This window comes from Schistocerca piceifrons, chromosome 2 (genome assembly GCF_021461385.2).
Source record: "Schistocerca piceifrons isolate TAMUIC-IGC-003096 chromosome 2, iqSchPice1.1, whole genome shotgun sequence".
Lineage (NCBI taxonomy): Eukaryota > Metazoa > Arthropoda > Insecta > Orthoptera > Acrididae > Schistocerca > Schistocerca piceifrons.
This window is the reverse complement of record NC_060139.1, coordinates 461,944,632-461,962,165: the sequence shown is the minus strand read 5'-3', so window position 1 is coordinate 461,962,165 and position 17,534 is coordinate 461,944,632. Positions and strand designations below refer to the sequence as shown.

General features: G+C 44.6%; 1 protein-coding gene across 1 annotated transcript in view; it reads right to left on the bottom strand.

Moving 5' to 3' along the window:
- Positions 1-15,391, bottom strand: part of LOC124775482 (allatostatin-A receptor-like) — a 67,056-nt gene extending 51,665 nt beyond the window's left edge. Inside the window, exon 1 of the mRNA XM_047250314.1 lies at positions 12,837-15,391. Coding sequence (XP_047106270.1) covers positions 12,837-13,241 — 405 coding nt within the window. The 5' untranslated portion in view covers positions 13,242-15,391. The remainder of the gene's footprint in view (positions 1-12,836) is intronic.
- Between the last annotated feature and the right edge of the window lie 2,143 nt (positions 15,392-17,534).

The following is a 17,534-nucleotide window of genomic DNA, read 5'->3' as shown; positions in this document are numbered from 1 at the left end:
ACTGTGTGCCGAACCGGGACTCGAACTCGGGGCCTTTGCCTTCCGCGGGAAATGGCTCTACCATCTTTTGTGTTCAGTACTGTTCGTTGACTTTTTCGTGACGGACGTCCGTTGACACTCGTTCAGGTTGTTCATTGATACGTTCGCTCAGTTTTTTTATTACAGAGGGTAGCTAAACCCTCTGACCAAACACGCTGAGCTACCGTGCCGGCTATCCATCTGAGCAACCCAAGTACGACTTACGATCCGCCCTCACAGCTTCAATCGTACCAGTACCTCGTCTACTTCCTTCCAAACTTCACAGACGCTCTTCTGCACTTGCCCGCGGAAGGCAAAGGTCCCGAGTTCGAGTCTCGATCCGGCACACAGTTTTAATCTGCCAGGAAGTTTCACAGTTACATATATATGTGATTGAAGACGCGTGGCAGTAACAACAGGGAACCGGACGCAAATGCGTCGTCTTTGTAGAAGACGGCGACGAATAGTGTTGGCCTCTACATTTAGATGATTACTCAGCAGTTCACAGTTAAGTGCCTGGCGAATGGTTTAACAAACCACCGCCAAACTATTTCTCTATCATTTAGAACAAAACGTGGGAAAAACAAATACCGAATCTTTCGTTCGAGCTCTGATCAAGTCTGATTCATTATTACGGCGATTTCTCTCTATTTATGTGGGCGCCAACAAATGAGTTTCGAATTGAGAGGAGAAAGTTGGTGATTGAAATTTCATGAGTGGATCCTGCCGAAACGAAAAACGCCTTTGCGTCAATGATTGACGTACCAATTCACGTATCTTACCTGTGGCACTCTCTACAATTGTGAACTCTAAGTAGTAAGTTGAATTCATAGCCGTTACACTTTCGTGATTTATCATATAATGGAAATTTAGCGGATTCCGTTTTATATTCACGTCGACGACTTCACACTTTTCATCATTCAGAGTCAAATGCCACTTTTCGCACCACACAGATGTCTTGTCTAAATCATTTTGACGTTAGCTTCGATCATCTTTGACTTTACAAAACAGTAAATTACAGCATGACTTGCAAACAGTCTAAGGAGACTCCAAAATGAGATTTCCACTCTGCAGCGGAGTGTGCGCTGATATGAAACTTCCTGGCAGATTAAAACAGCTTGCTCAACCGAGACTTGAACTCGGGACCTTCGCCTTTCGCGGGCAAGTGCTCTACCAACTGAGCTACCGAAGCACGACTCACGCCCGCCCCTCACAGCTTTACTTCCGTCAGTATCTCGTCTCCTACCTTCCAAACTTTACAGGAGCTCTTCTGCGAACCTTGCAGAACTAGCACTCCTGAAAGAAAGGATACTGCGGAGACATGGCTTAGCCACAGTCTGGGGGATGTTTCCAGAATGAGATTTTCACTCTGCAGCGGAGTGTGCGCCGAAGAGCTTCTGTAAAGTTTGGAAGGTAGGAGACGAGATACTGGCAGAAGTAAAGCTGTGAGGACCGTGCGTGAGTCGTGCTTCGGTAGCTCAGTTCGTAGAGCACTTGCCCGCGAAAGGCAAAGGTCCCGAGTTCGAGTCTCGGTCGGGCACGCAGTTTTAATCTGCCAGGAAGTTTCATATCAGCGCACACTCCGCTGCAGAGTGAAAATCTCTTTCTGGAAACATTCCCCAGGCTGTGGCTAAGCCATGTCTCCGCAGTATCCTTTCTTTCAGGAGTGCTAGTTCTGGAAGGTTCGCAGAAGAGCTTCTGTAAAGTTTGGTAGGTAGGAGACGAGATACTGGCAGAAGTAAAGCTGTGAGGACCTGCCGTGAGTCGCGCTTCGGTAGCTCAGTTGGTAGAGCACTTGCCCGCGAAAGGTAAAGGTCCCGTGTTCCAGTCTCGGTCGGGCACACAGTTTTAATCTGCCAGGAAGTTTCAGTCTAAGGAGGCTGTCTCCTAATTGTCTTATATTGATCAGGAACAACAGAGGGCGTGTAACACTTAGCTGGGAAACGCCAGACATTACTTCTGTTTTCGTCGATGATTTTCCATTAATTACTCGAAACCGTGACATTTCTGACAGGAAATCACGAATCCAGTCGCACAACTGGGACGATACTCCATAAGCATGCAACTGAATTCAAAGCGGCTTGTGAGCAATGGTGTTTAGCGTCTTTTGGAAACCAAATAAATATGGAATCAGTTTTATATGTCCGGCCGAAATCTCTCACTACTTCGTGAGAATAAAGAGCTAACCGTGTTGCATAAGAAAGGTATTTTCTGAATCGCGTGCTGTCTGTGTGTCATAGATCGGTACCTTCGAGGTAATTAATAAAGTTCGTAGACCGTATATGGTCCTAAATTCTACTGAATATCTGCGTTGGTGATATGGGTCTGTAATTCAGCAGATTACTCCTACTTCCTTTTTTGAGTATTGATGTACCCTGTGAACTTTCCAGTCTTTACTTACGGGTCTTTCGACTAGCAGGCATTTGTTATGATTACCAACAAGGGAGTTACTGGACCAGCATGCTCTGAGAGGAACCTAACTGGTGTACAATCTGGACCAGAGGCCTTGTGTTCATTATTTACGTTGCTTCACTACACCGAGGGCATATACATCTAAGTTGCTCATGTTGTTCTTGATTTTAATTCCGGAATATTTACTTTGTCATCTTTGGTGAAGGAATTTCGGAAAAACGCGCGTAGTAACTATGCTTTAGTGGCATTGTCATCAGCAACATTTCCATTGGTATTACACAGTGAAGGTATTGATTGCCTCTCTCCGCTAGTGTACTTTACGTAAGACCAGAATCTCTTTCCGTTTTCTACCAGATTTCGAGACAGAGTTTCGTTAAGGGAATTATTAAAAGAATCTCGCAAATGTCTTACTACATGTAACTGTGAGCTTTAGCTGTGCTTAGACTGCCTATAGTGGTGCTCAACGTTAGACGGCCATGATGTGCTCAGTCAAACACATTCTGTGGGCTGTGGGTGATAAACCACAGAACGTACCGTCGGAACGGTGGCTTGTGTGCCTCAGCGATGCCGTAGGTGCAACCACAACCAAGTAGTATCTGTTTGCAGGTCAGACAAACGTGTGGTTCCTAAAGAGGGGCAACCGCAGTTTCACTAGTTGCAGAGGATAAGTCTGAATGGTTGACTGATCTGGCATTGCAACATCAACTAAAACAGCCTTGCGGTGCTGGTACAGCAAACGGCTGAAAGCAAGGGGAAACTACAGCCGTAATTTTTCCCAAGGGCACGCAGCTCTACTGTATGGTTAAATGATGAAGGCGTCCTCTTGGGTAAAATATTCTGGAGGTAAAACAGTCCCCCATTCGGATCTCCGGGAGGGGACTACTCAGGAGGACGTGGTCATTAGGAGAAACAAAACTGGCATTCTGCGGATCGGAACGTGGAATGTTAGATCCCTTAATCGGGCAGGTAGGTTGAAAAATTTGAAAACGGAAATGGGCAGGTTAAGGTTAGATAAAGAGGGAATTTGTGAAGTTCGGTGGCAGGAGGAACAAGACTTTGCCGGCTGGGGTGGTCGAGCGGTTCTAGGCGCTACAGTCTGGAACCGCGCGACCACTACGGTCGCAGGTTGGAATCCTGCATCGGGCATGGATGTGTGTGATGTCCTTAGGTTAGTTAGGCTTAAGTAGTTCTAAGTTATAGGGGACTGATGACCTCAGCAGTTAAGTCCCATAGTGTTCAGAACCACTTGAACCATTTTTTTAACAAGACTTTTGGCCAGGTGAATACAGGGTTATAAATACAAAATCAAATAGGGCTTAACAGGAGTGGTTTTAATAATGAATAAGAAAATAGAAACGCGAATAATCTATTACGAACAGCATAATGAACGTATTGTCCTAACCAAGGTAGACATGAAGTCCACGGCTACCATTGTAGTTCCGCAGATGATGAAAAGATTGAAAAATGTATGATAAGACAAAATAATTTATTCGGACAGTTAAAGGAGACGAAAATTTAATTGTTATTTGGGACTGTAATTCGATTGTAGGCAATGAAGAGAAGGAAAAATAGTAGCTGAATGTGAACTGGAGTAAAGAAATGAAAGACGAAGCCGCCTGATAGAGTTTTGCAGCAGAGCTTAATTTAATCGTTAACAGTTTAAGAATCAGAAGGCTGCATACGCGGAAGAGACGTGGAGACACCGGAAGGTCCCAGATTGATTATATAATGGTTAGACAGAGATTTAGGAACTAGATTTTAAACTGTAAGACATTCACAGGAGCAACTGTGGACTCTCACCACAATTTATTGATTATAAACCGTAGATTAAATCTGATGACGTTGCAAAAAGGTAGGAAATTAATGAGATGGGACCTTGATGTCTTAAAAGAACCATAGGTTGTTGAGAGTTTCAGAGGGAGCATTAGGCAAGAGTTAACTACAACATCAGAACGGAATACGGTAGAAGACGAATGGCTAACTTTAAGAGATTCTGAATGTAACTCATAAAAAGAGAAAATGTAAAAATACAGCAAATAAAGAAGGCGAAAGGAAATACAAACGTTTAGAATATGAGGTTAAGAGGAAGTGCACAATGGCTAAGCAGGAATGGCTAGAGGACAAATGTAAGCATTCAGAAGCATATTTTACTAGGCGAAAGATAGATACCGTACACAGGTATATTAAGGGGGCCTTTAGGGAAGAGAGAAGCAGCTGTGTAAATATCCAGCTTAGATGGAAAACCAGTCCTAAGCAAAGAATGGAAAGCTGAAATGTGGAAAAAGTATATAGAGGGTCTATACAAGGGAGATGAACTAGAAGGCAATGTTATAGCAGCGGAAGTGGACGTAGATGAAGGTGAGATGGGAGACATGAACTGCGAGAAGAATTTGACATAACTCTGAAAGATATAAGTCGAAATAAGGCACGGGGGAGACGAAATTCCGTCAGAACTTCTGACAGCCTTGGGACAGCTAGCCATGACAAAACTCTTCCATCTGGTGTGCAGGTTGTGTGAGGCAGACGAATAACCCTCAGGCTTCAAGAAGAATGTAGCGATTCCAACTCCAAAGAAAGCAGTTGCTGACAAGGTATGAACTTTATTGAACTACAAGTTTAATAAGGCATGGCCGCAAAATACTAACATGAGTTCTTTACAGAACAACGCAAATAATGAAACAAATCGGCCTCGGGGAAGATCAGTCAGGATTCCGGAGAAACGTAGAAACGCGCGAGGCAATACTAACTCAACGTCTTATTGTAGAATATAGGCGTAGGAAAGACAAACCTACGTTTACAGCATTTGTAGACTTAGAGAAAGCTTTTGATAATATTGACCGGAATAATCTCTTTGAAATTTTGAAGGTAGCAAGAGTAAATCACAGGGAGCGAAAGGCTATTTACACTTGGTACAGAATTCAGAAGGCAATTATAAGAACTGAGGGGTATAAAAGGGAGAGCACGTTAAATGTCACCTGACAATGGTAAGACAAGCATTTCTGGAGTAGAGAAATTTGTTAACATCGAATATAGAATTAGGTGTGAGAAAGTCTTCTCCGAAAGTATTTGTGTGGAGTGCAACCACATATGGCCGCGAAACATGGATGGTAAACAGTTCAGTCTAAAAGAGATTAGAAGCTTTTGAAATGTGGCGCTACGGAAGAATATTGAAGATTAGATAGGTCTATAAGTAAGTAATGAGGAGATATTGAGTAGAATTGGGGAGACAAGAAATTTGTGGCACAACGTGACTAAAAGAAGGAATCGGTTGATAGGACACGTTATGCGACATCAAGGGGTCACCAGTTTAGTAGTGGAGGTAAGTGTGCGGGATAAAAGTCGTAGAGGGAGTCCAAGAGATGAATACACTAATCAGATTCAGAAGGATGCAGAATGCAGTAATTTTTTGGAGATGAAGAGCCGTTCACAGGATAGAATATCATGTAGAGCTGCATAAAACCGGTCTTCGGACTGAAGACCGGAACAACGACAACGTAAACCGCCCGTCCTAAAAATGTGGAGACTATTTTTAGTCCCTTTAGAAACTAAGATGGCAGCTTGAACAAACAACTGTAGAAGACAGATGTGCATTCAACTAGTCAGTAGCGAGCGTGCAGTATTATATTTATAGGGGGCGTGCAACCGTAACGTATCAACATTCTTGTGACACTAGTCGCGTGGATCAAGGAACTGAACGTCTCTAAATCAAGTCTTCCGGACATTCTCTAGGAAGTTTTGAATAAGAAACAAGTGTGTGAGAAAGTCCATCTCGTATACCTTGGTTTAAGTCAGCTAAGTAATATTTCTTTCTTTGCGCTAATTTATAGTACTTTAAAGTGCTGTTTTGTTTATATAAGCTAAAACAAGAAGAAGGTAAGTTTAGTAGAGGCAGATATCAATTAATACCTATTGAAATGCCGCCGAAGGAAATAAAGTTTATTGGTCAGAAAACCCCGGCAGCTGAAATACGAAAAGCTATTTGGACGTCGGGAACACATGAACCACGGGAGATTCGTCTACACCACGAGCATATGACAGCCTGTACGTCTAGGGAACCGGAAACTTCGGAGGAAAGAGACCATCGTCTGCAGCAGTTTCCCATGCGGCTTGCATTCGCTATGGGTATCAACAACGCGCAACACAAGTCACTTTGTGTGGTGGATATGAAACATTCCGGGCAACTGCAGCTAATCTAATGTACACGCCAGTGATAATCATGTTTATAGACGATCTTGCGTCTCCATTAGTCGTATGGATTTCAGATCCCAGCCGAGAACTCCAAATTACCTCATTTCATCAGAAAGTTATGTCCATAACTAACTGATACGAAAATGGATGGGCTGACGCTGTAGAGACATGGACCTAGAAGAAATGATTCAATGACTTACGATGAGCCTTTTTCCCCGTATCGATTGGTGACTTACTTCCCTAGTTTCACTTTTCTAACGGTGTTTATAAGTAGCATTTAACACGACAGCACTGACGGTGTTAGAGATGTCGGGTCGCTAAATGCAATCAAATAGATTAGACAATGTAAAATCACTGTTCCACTTTTTTTTAAATGTTTACGCTTTCTCATTACAGAATTAACCATTAAATAAAATTTTAAGTACTCCTCTAATACTCACATATTTTCAAATTATCTTATCAATGAATGTCAGAAGCACAGTGTGCGTTGTACGTAGTTCCTACTTGGTGATAGTGTAAACTTACGTGGCTGAGCAGTGATTCCTCACTATATTCTCGTGTATTCTGAATTTGAGAGTTTCTCTACTAATTAGATCCGGCTTAAAGCTGATTGAACGGAAAACAGCGGGTGTCACTTCATATCGTCATATTGAGTGGTTTCAGTTTAGTTGATTTTTGCTTCTGCAGTTGTGTACCTAATTAGTTTAACTAGATACTGCGAAATTATATAACACAATTCAGTCAATGATAGCTGTGCGAGAACGCTTTACGAATCTTCGTGTCTCTAATAAAGATGATTTTAATCTACGACCGCCAAATAAATTGAATTAGAACAACGATTGAAAGGATAAATTTTTGTGTCATGTCAGACGATATACCAGCGAACGGTAGGGTATATGAGTGGCGGTATTTGGGAGCACATACCTCATTGAACTCTGAAATATTCATGGTTCTACCGGCTCTTTAATATATTTTCTTTATTTCTCTTCATTTTCCCTATTTCGTGTATTGGATCTCACGTATAGTTGCGAAATAAAAATTTTGTCATGGTACACTGGAATTTTAAAAAGAACGTCGTATGCTCACATCCCAGTATTAAAAGATGCGTCCGTCTTTGAGATGTATTTCCATGGTTTCCGAAGTTCTTCCTGAATGCCATTGTCTATAAAGCTAACAAAAAGTCTGCCAGTGCCTCTTCTGTAGCAGTAATTTCAAACGAATGTACGTGGAATGAAACGAGGCGAAATAAGTTGCGTTTTGTTTGTGGTGAAATATAGCAGCCATTACCCGAAGTAGTAGACGTCATATCATTGGTACACCCGTTTCTCATGACTAAATCAGCAGCAAGACCGTAGATTTCTACAGAGGCACTGTGTCAGACTAGCCAATAATCTGGTTCGTAGCATTAATCATATCGCGAGCAGGCAGAAATTCTTGCAGAACGCCAAAATTCTCACCCTCTTCCAAAACGAAGATTCCAGAGCTAGCGCGAGATCTTTTCTCATCCTCGCCGACGAACCTGGTAAGATGATATAGTGGGTATACAGCTCCAGTTGACAACAGGTGATGTTGCAGATCACGCTTCTACCTGCACGGAACAATGCCTTACTCCGTAACACCTTACGCTCAAAGTACTTCCAGAGGAGGCCCCGTATGTAGGAAGTTCATGATATAAACTGTAGTTAACAAAGAAGACTTGAATATTGTCGTCGTCTTATCTAGCAATGTCTCATAATTGTCCTTGTCTTTCAAGACAACAACTTTCCTTTCCACAAAGATAATGTCATCAGCACTTGGTATGATTGACAAGTACAGTCATAAAACTGGGCTATCGTACAAGATTCTGGAGTTTGAATTCTACTTGAAACAGCAAGATCCCCTGGCATAATATCAGGGATGATGGCCACACAGACTGAGCAACGCTAGGAAATTTCGGTGGCGAGTTTGTGCGAGCGTCGAGGTCCGTTGCATGTAGAAAAATTTACGTGACGATTCGTCTGTCCACAGAGGACGCTTACTTTCATATCGTAACGTATCTTTGTGACTGCTTATCTGTTGTCGGTGGCATTGGCGCATAGTTTCTCAGTGGGGCAGTAGCTCCTGATCCACAATGTCACTCATGATGTCATTTGAGAAGGAAGTTTTGCTTAAATTTTAGTCAGAATAGAGCACACTTCAGTAAGAGTTGTCGTCAATATATCGCCAAGTAAAGGTGCTTCTACAGACAACGCTGAATGTTAAGTGTTTTTATCCCAGCATTAGGTAGACGTAATTAGATGTTACATCAGTTCCAATTCACTAAATTTCCACCTCTCTTACTTGCAGTCACGTAGGAAATTTATACACTGCTCAAGATTGTCTAAACAACGGAATCCGGCAATCTGGCTTATAATTTGCTACCATAACTAATAAATCTTGTATTTCCAGGTTCCTCTATAGCATTTTAGGTAAATCACGTTATAATTGTGGGCCATTGTGTTTGTATTAAGAATAAATGCAATTTGAAGAGTCTCCCTTGAAAAAAAAATCACAAAATTTTCTGCCACACATGTTTCGGTAATGTTACACCATCACCCGTGAGCTTTCTACACATTAATTGGCAGGAAATGTATTCCGTTTTGCTATCTTTCTTCTGCGGTAGAGCTGATATTTCACTACAGTCTTTCATCTGCTACTTTCTTTAACGTGGTTATGGTTTTCGTGTTGTCAAAATTCAGTGGTATAGTTTTCATGTTCTCAAAATTCAGTGGTATATGGAGTGTTCCGAATACATTTCAAAGAGTATTGAGAGCGTGGGAGCCACAAGAACCGACAATATAGTTGCAAGTGACGTTCTGTATTGAAATATCAACTTCACTACAGAAGACAGAAAGCGACATGAAAAAAAAAGTTCTTTTAGGTCAAATATGGGAATCCCTCTGATAAGCGTCTCACTTCACCACACCATGTATGGCTGAAGAAAGAGAAAAGAACAAATTGTGTTTAGCTCAAATCAGAATATTCAGAACGTATTTATTGCCATCATTGCATAGCTTAGACTTCTATAATTGCGTAGAAACGGAAGTGGCCTTCAATTTTATTATTGTGACGTAAATGTCGTGTGGTTGCTGGATAGCGTAATCGTTGTAAAATATTACTGGCGTCAGCTTTGCTAGAAATATTTTTGCCTAGACGTCCTCACTTTATGTAAGAGCGTCGCCGAATCACAGTAGAGGAAAGCAATGACGAACAGTGTGAAACTTGAGTCTCTCCCGTCGTATCGAATGTTCAAATAACTTACGGCACTGCATCCGGGTATTGCCCTCGCCAACTATTGACATTTCCACAGCTGACAACTCTGCAGGTTTCAAGGAAAAATGAAATGAGAGATGGATGTACAAGGAAACGTAAACTCTTAGCGGTGGGGCCAACGCCAACACGGAACAAAATTACTACGCATGTAGGATGATAATACAGCCATCGTAAACAGCTCGAGCCATTACACAACCAAAGATGATTGGCGCTAAGCGTTAACGACAGCGAAATATTAACAGCGACTGAGCAAGAAGAGATGACTCTGTCGCATTGGTGCCTCACTATCAAGAGAGCAGTATGACTTGAAGAATAAAAGAAAGATAGACAGAGGTTTTTACTTAAACTGTGCTTGGAATACATCACTCTTCCTGGTCAAACAACTGTTGGTGAGAGCCGTTGTTAATTTATATTTCACTACCGACAACATTTAAAGTTAGTAATCTTTGCTTCTACGTAGGCGTCAGTTGTTTACGATGTGCTTTTAATTGTGATATACACAGTATTTTGTTTACTGGTTGGCGTTGCACCGACCACTAAGCGTTTGTCATCATACGGACAGATTTTTAGATTCATTTGCGCTCTATAAATTGTGATACCTCAGTCTTGTTCGAACAGCAACGTAACATAATCCGTTTAGTTTCGTGTTTGTGGTAATGGGTTTGTTTTTTATCATCGTATTGACCAGCTAGCATGAAGCGACAACTTCTTCTTGCTTGTTTGTAGTTTCTTATTTTCCCAGTACTCGTTCATGTTCTCATAACGTTCTCTTTTCTTTCTTCCTGTCCATGTTGTTTCTATTTTGTATTTCCCTTGCCTTGAAATCATTCTAAATTAGTATTTTATTCAGTCGTTTTGTTTTTTCCGATTCTTTGATGTTGTTTCTCTCCCGTTCTTTTCTTATTTCTGTAATCCATGTTACTGTGGATTAGTTTTTCCACTAATACAGAAAGGATTGTTTCGGTACATTTTTCACATTCGTTCAGCAGAGGTGTGCGAAGATGCGTTTACTTTACTACTCTTTATTCAATCATGATACTTTTGTCACTCACTTGAGTAAGAATTTCTGTGCTGTCATCGAATGTCCATTTCTCTCCTACTGAAGCAGAAAAAAAAATTATGTCTTGTTGTTCTGGTGACAGACCGAACTAGCGACATAACCAGGAGCATGGTCACATTAACATCTAATTTTACTCACTATAAATGCGAGTTCATAAAAAAATGCTGATGCCTCAGTATTTCAATATCGTCTAATACTTGGTGGTATTGTACGAAGTTGCTCATTGGTGTTGAACATTCCAAATAACATTTTCTCCAGAAGCAAAATGAAAATGTATGAAGCATTTTTTTAGCTATCAGAAGGGCATTAATCAGCATGACTGCCTTTCTTGTAACTTAGTTGAATAACACATTGCATTCTTTATACCGCAATCCACTTACTTTTCTCAAGTCCTGTTCAGAAACGTGTACAGTGTATCATTCAAGTGAACGTGGCGTCATTGAAAACGTAACACAACATCGACTTTGGCTCTCTCTCCTACTGGCACTCAGGGCAAGTGCGCGGGCTTACGCAACCAGTCCACTTGCTAGAAATGACAGTCAACAAATGGAAACACAAGGAAAATGCACATCGATTATCACCGTCTTTTGCTGAAGAGTTTGTGTACATTGTACTCACTTAAACCTTCAACTTTGTTCAGTTTCCTTGTGTTTCCATTTGTTTACTGCCAAGTCCAGGAAGTGTACGATGTACGTTATCTCGGCTACGCGCATTGTGTGCTAATAGTGGAGGGCTAAAGTCAATATTGCGTTACGTTTATAATTGCGTCACGGTATCTTTAATGGTATAGTGTGATGCGTTTTTGAGGAGGTAACGAGGAAAGGAAGTGGGCAACAGAATAAAAAATACGGGATACTACTTAGCAAATTTACAGTCAAGGCAGTCATGGAGGATAATATCTCCATGGTAGGAGGATAATATCTCCATTGTAGCTAAACAACAGTTGCTTGATGTATTTTTCATTAAAAAATGGATTAAAATCAGTATTGACGATAATAAAAAATTTATTTACAGCGGTTGCAGGATTCGGTCAGAATGTGCCCATCTTTACACCATTTATATCATGATGATAGGCGGTGGCTAACGGAGCAGCTGTTACAACTCCGCGTACGTCAACTGCAGTTGACAAAAATGGTTCAAATGGCTCGGAGCACTATGGGACTTAACATCTGTGGTCATCAGTCCCCTAGAACTTAGAACTACTTAAACCTAACTAACCTAAGGACATCACACACATCCATGCCCGAGGCAGGATTCGAACCTGCGACCGTAGCTGTCGCACGGTTCCGGACTGAGCGCCTAGAACCGCTAGACCACCGCGGCCGGCCTGCAGTTAACGTTCGGGGAGTCAGAACATCTGTTCCGTTCACCACCACCGCCTACAATCACTGTATAAATAGCCTGAAGGCGGTCACATTCTCAGCAAAACCCGTAACGGTTGTAAATAAATATTCTATTGCGGGCAAGACTGTTTTCAATCCTTATCAAATTATTTTGAGCCAGATCGCAGTTTCTTCACGAGAAATGTTCGCAAAAGTTACTAATTTTTCATTTTGTTTCTAGTCAAATGCTATTTGTGGTGGTCGATATAAACAGGAAATCCTGTATGTCAAACAGTATCAGCATCCCGGGAGAACAAATGAAGTCTGAATAGGAGGCTGCCTATTTGAAAAGATTGGACGTTAAAGATTTGGGGAGAACGATGAAATACTTTCGCTGATTATATTACGGAAAGACGTGGTGACAGCCGGTCGAAATATTGCCGGTTGTCGAGGTCGTTAGCCGGCTGCAATAGCGTGAGCTATTTTAAAAATGACTAGCCGCTTCGTGTAAAGGGAAGGTGGCAGCAGTGCGAAGCGTTACAGACCTTGCACCAGGCGTCTCCGAAGGGCCAGAAGGGAAGCAGGTAGTCTGTGGCGGTGGAGGGCACGCAGAAGACGATGAAGAGCAGGTCGGCGGAGGCGAGGTTGATGATGAGCAGGTTTGTGGTGGAGCGCATCTGCTGGTTGGCGGCTACGACGAGCACGACGAGCGCGTTGCCGACGAGCCCGAGCAGCACGATCAGGCCGAAGAGCAGCGGCACCACGACGGCGACGGCGCGCTGCAGCACCGAGCTGGCCGCCCAGTCTCCGGCCGCCGCCTCCGCCGCCGCCTCCGCCTCCGCCGCCTCCGCAGCCGAGCTCGACACGTTGCGGCACAGCGTCTCCAGCAGCGCCGCCTCCACCAGCGAGACGGGCCCGCCGGCCGTGTAGTTGGCGCACTTCTCGTACATGGCGGCTCGCGCGCTGCTACTGTGCCCAGACGCTCGCTACACTGACGCCCGCTCCGCGGCCGGCCTTATCGCGTCTCGGCCGCCCGCTGCTCCATGGCCTTCCGGCCGCAATCTGCCCGCTCTGGCCCGGCGGTTAATGCCCGCTCATGCTCCTTACGAGTCCACTGACAAGGCACGCCGCGACGACGCCGCTGGTGACGAGGCTCGAGCAGTAATGACAAGCGCCGCGTCCTATCGGAGCCCTTACGACGCCGCCCACGCGCTAAAGATAACCGGGTTTCCTAACACTTTCTTCCATTGAGCACAGTGTATGGCCCTCAGGCACAGCTTATCGTACGCCTATCAGCTGTTCACTGACGTAATCTACCACTGCCACTGTTATTAGCTTAGCATTACTTTCAAGTGCGACATTTATTATCTACCTTATGCTTATATGTGCGTAAAAACGATGTTTAAAACATTTTAATGACCATAACAGACGCCAAGTTTTGTGCTCAACTAGCACCTCGTTTCAGCTAAACAGTTGTCAAAACTACTTTGTATTATTTAAGGTACATTATTGAGAGTAATTCAGCGACACAAATACTGTACACCTACATATAAACTAGTTCATCGCAGCGTTAGCAAAAAGGATCTTCTGTGAAATATGTATTTGCGATACTATTTTCGGCGACTCTTTGATCTATACAATCCTCAGAGCGTCTTTAACTACATTCGTATTCAGCAAGCAGGTGTTCCTTCGAAAGCACTAGCGTCGCATCTATTCATTGCCAAATAAGCGCTGTTACCAGTCTTTCCACTCGGCCACAAGCCGCAAACCGTTACATAGAACAAAATAAATTCTCCCACAGCAAATTTAAAAAAAATTAAAACTTCTCATCCGGCATAAGTAGACTATCTCACCAAGTACACAACATCAAGCAGCAAGTAGGGTGCTACTTTTTATTTAGTCGCTGTCTTGAAACACTGTAACCAAAGCCAGTAAGAGATTACCTATACAAAGGTGCCGCAGGAACTAAATCCGTAACACACCGTCACTGTCAGATTGCTTCTTTCGAGTTACAAAACCAACGAACCGAAGTACAGGTGCAAAGTCACTGGTTGCGCATGCTTTAAACTTAGGATGCCGTATAGTTGATTTTATGAAGACAGTTCCTCCACCTTTCACGTGCTTCCATAAGTATAGCGTCTCTTCCGAGCTCGAGAATCCAGCGCTGCTTAGAGGTCAGCGCTGTTGTAATAAAAGTGTAATATTTCCTTTCTACTCGCCACTCTCACAAAAGTTTTTCCTCCACAAATAATACTTACAGGCAACCCAAACAGGCACACCGTCAGTTCCAGTTTCGACGGTATAGCACTGTTAACTAGCACTGAAGTGAAATTATTACGTAGTACAGCGCCTTATTGCCTCGCATAGGCTCGGTAATGGTACCCGCCGGAATCAGAAGAGTCGCCAGATGGGAGCATCAGTCACAGGGAGGCAACCCACTTTGCAGGGCGAGCTGGACCACTCAGCGGGTCGCCGAGATCAGAGTACCGCCGCCGTCAACTTGTTGCTGGAGGACACGGCGCCTCCATTAGCCGCTGCCGTCGCCGCCTCCAGGAGAGCACAAAGGCGCCGCCGGCCCACACCACAGCCGCCGACGAGGGTCCTCACCGTCGACGGCCGTCGGCAGGGTTCGCAGAGCCAATTAAGCGGAGCACTCTCCCGCCGGGCAATTAGACGCAGCCGTTTAGCGCGGCAGTCACTCGGCTGTAGCGCCCTGCGTGGGAGATGAGCGCTTCTCACTATATTATTGGGAGGGACAACTCGATGGCTGATAAGGTAGTAGCACAGTTACTGGTCCGCGAAACGCAACTGCAGTAATATGTGGCGGAGTCTTCGACTGTATATAGTATCGTTGCGGTCTCTTTTTAGATCATAGTCACTGTAATGTCTACAAGGGAAGCGAACTGGCAGTGAGTTGTCCACACTGAGTTCAGCACGGAGTTCACACACTTCCGATCGGCTAAAAGGTGCAGTCTGCCAACAAGAACGCGGTGACTCTGAAGACGCAGCTGGTCACGCGCAGTGCGGGTTGCATCTGCCTCGGCGCAGGGGCCAGAGCACACGCGGAGCACTGGCTACGGCTGTCGGCGTCGAGCGTCGTCGGAGCGTCGCCGGCTGCTGCTGCTGCTGCGGCGTCGGCTGCGGCTGGGCGTCGACTGGCGTCGTGGCAGCGGCACCGCCCCCGCCGGCCGGCGTCGCCTCGCCTCCCAGCGCCGCGCCGTGGCCGCCTCGGCAAGCGCCGCCCGCCGGCTGCTCTGCTACTCCCGCTGATTACCTCCTCTGTTCGGAACTGCGTGCACGCTTGCGTTAGAAAGCAACACGCCGCCGCAGCCCCGAGCCACGCATCGGCCAGTCGCGGGTGTACTTCGGTTCAGGCAATTTCACGTACATACGCTTTGGGTCTTTCGGCAATCGTCAGATTCGGTAAGAGTCCATTCGGTGTGTCTGTTTCACAGAGCATCACCATTGTAAGCAGTTTTCATTCAGGTGACGATTTATACAGCGGGTAGAAAAATTTTGTCGCGAAATTTTAACCCTGAATAGGAACCAAAATTACTAATCAATCATTCAAAAACAGTCTTAATCACATTTATTATTATTATTATTATTATTATTATTATTATACCGCCAACCGGTTTCAACCCGACGTAGGGGTCATCTTCTGGGCGTTTACACCATTGGTCGACTGCTGGTGGTGTCAGGAAACTGCCGTTATGTAGACAGCAGTGACACCACCAGCAGTCGACTAATGGTGTAAACGCCCAGGAGATGACCCCTACGTCGGGTTGAAACCGGTTGGCGGTGTAATAATAATAACAAATGCGATTAAGACGTTTTTGAATTATTAATTAATCATACTAATCGCTGCTTCTCTCCACAACCATGTTGTCCAAAAATTACTAATGTTGTGTCGATCGATAACGCACCTTTTTTAAACTACAGAAACTTGGCGCCACGCGCTCCGATTGGCCGTGGGTTGCCCTGTTACCGTTCGTCGTTTGACGGGCACCTCTATGGTTGTAGGTTCACACATACGAACGTCTCTCACCCCGTCACTGCCCCAACGTGATGCGCAAATGCGTCGAATACGTCTTGCTGTGTTTCTCCACCTCACGTCAGAGGCATTCACACGTTAGCTTCGCTTCGGAGCACACACACGTCACCTGCGATTTAGTCGTACAGTAAGCATGGCGGCAAAGTATTCCTTTAAAGAACAACGAGATATGGTTTTTGTTTATGGACTAGCCGAAGGTAATGCGCATGAAGCTCAGAGGTTGTATGGGGAAAGGTATCCAGCAAGACACCAGCCACACCCACAAACGACTTGGCGAGACAGGCTCTTTAGCGGGATCTCATGGTTATGCTGGAAGACCTTGAGCACGACGGGATGCTGCATTTGAAGAGACTGTTCTCGAGTGCTTCGAGGAAGCACCTATGACAAGTACTCGAACGGTTGGTCTCGACATCGGAGCCACTCATCGGTTAGTGTGGGAGGTTTGGATGGACAGCATCCATTTAGTTTCCACCCTGTCCAAGACCCAAATCCTGTGGCGGATTATGAACACAGGCTAGGGTTTTGCCGGTGGTTTCTACGACATGTTGTACGAGATCCAGACTTACCCGCCATTGTGTTGGTTACCGACGGGTGTACCTTCTATCGGGATGGCCCTTACAACACTCGAAACGTTCATTACTGCATTACTGGGCAAGGGAAAATCCTGACGTCACTTACGTCCACGGACACCACGTACGATTTTCGCTCAACATTCGGGCAAGTATTGTGGGTGACCATCTGATTGGGCCACCCCGTCTACCTCCTCGACTTAACTGGTCAAATTACCTTCGCTTTTTGCAAGAAACTCTACCTGGCCTGCTGGAATATGTTCCCTTGGACGTACGGCTACGCATGTGGTTGCAGCATGATGGGGCGCTCGCACATAAGAGTCGTGCTGTGCGCAGATATTTAAATGAACTCTTCGACGGCAGACGTGTTAGTAGGTCTTGGCCCCTGCGATCAGCAGACCTCATGCCTCTGGGCATTCTTCAAGGTTCTAGTTCACCCACCCGGACGCGACCCGCCTAAAAACGATGAGGAATTAATGGATCTCATTCAGCATGCCGCCAATCACATTAGGACAGTGCCACGAAAATTTGAAGGAGTTCGACAAAACATCGTTCGACGTTACCAAGCTTGTGTAGCGTCCGAGGGTCGCCGGTTCGTTCCCCTGCTTTAAGTAAACAAT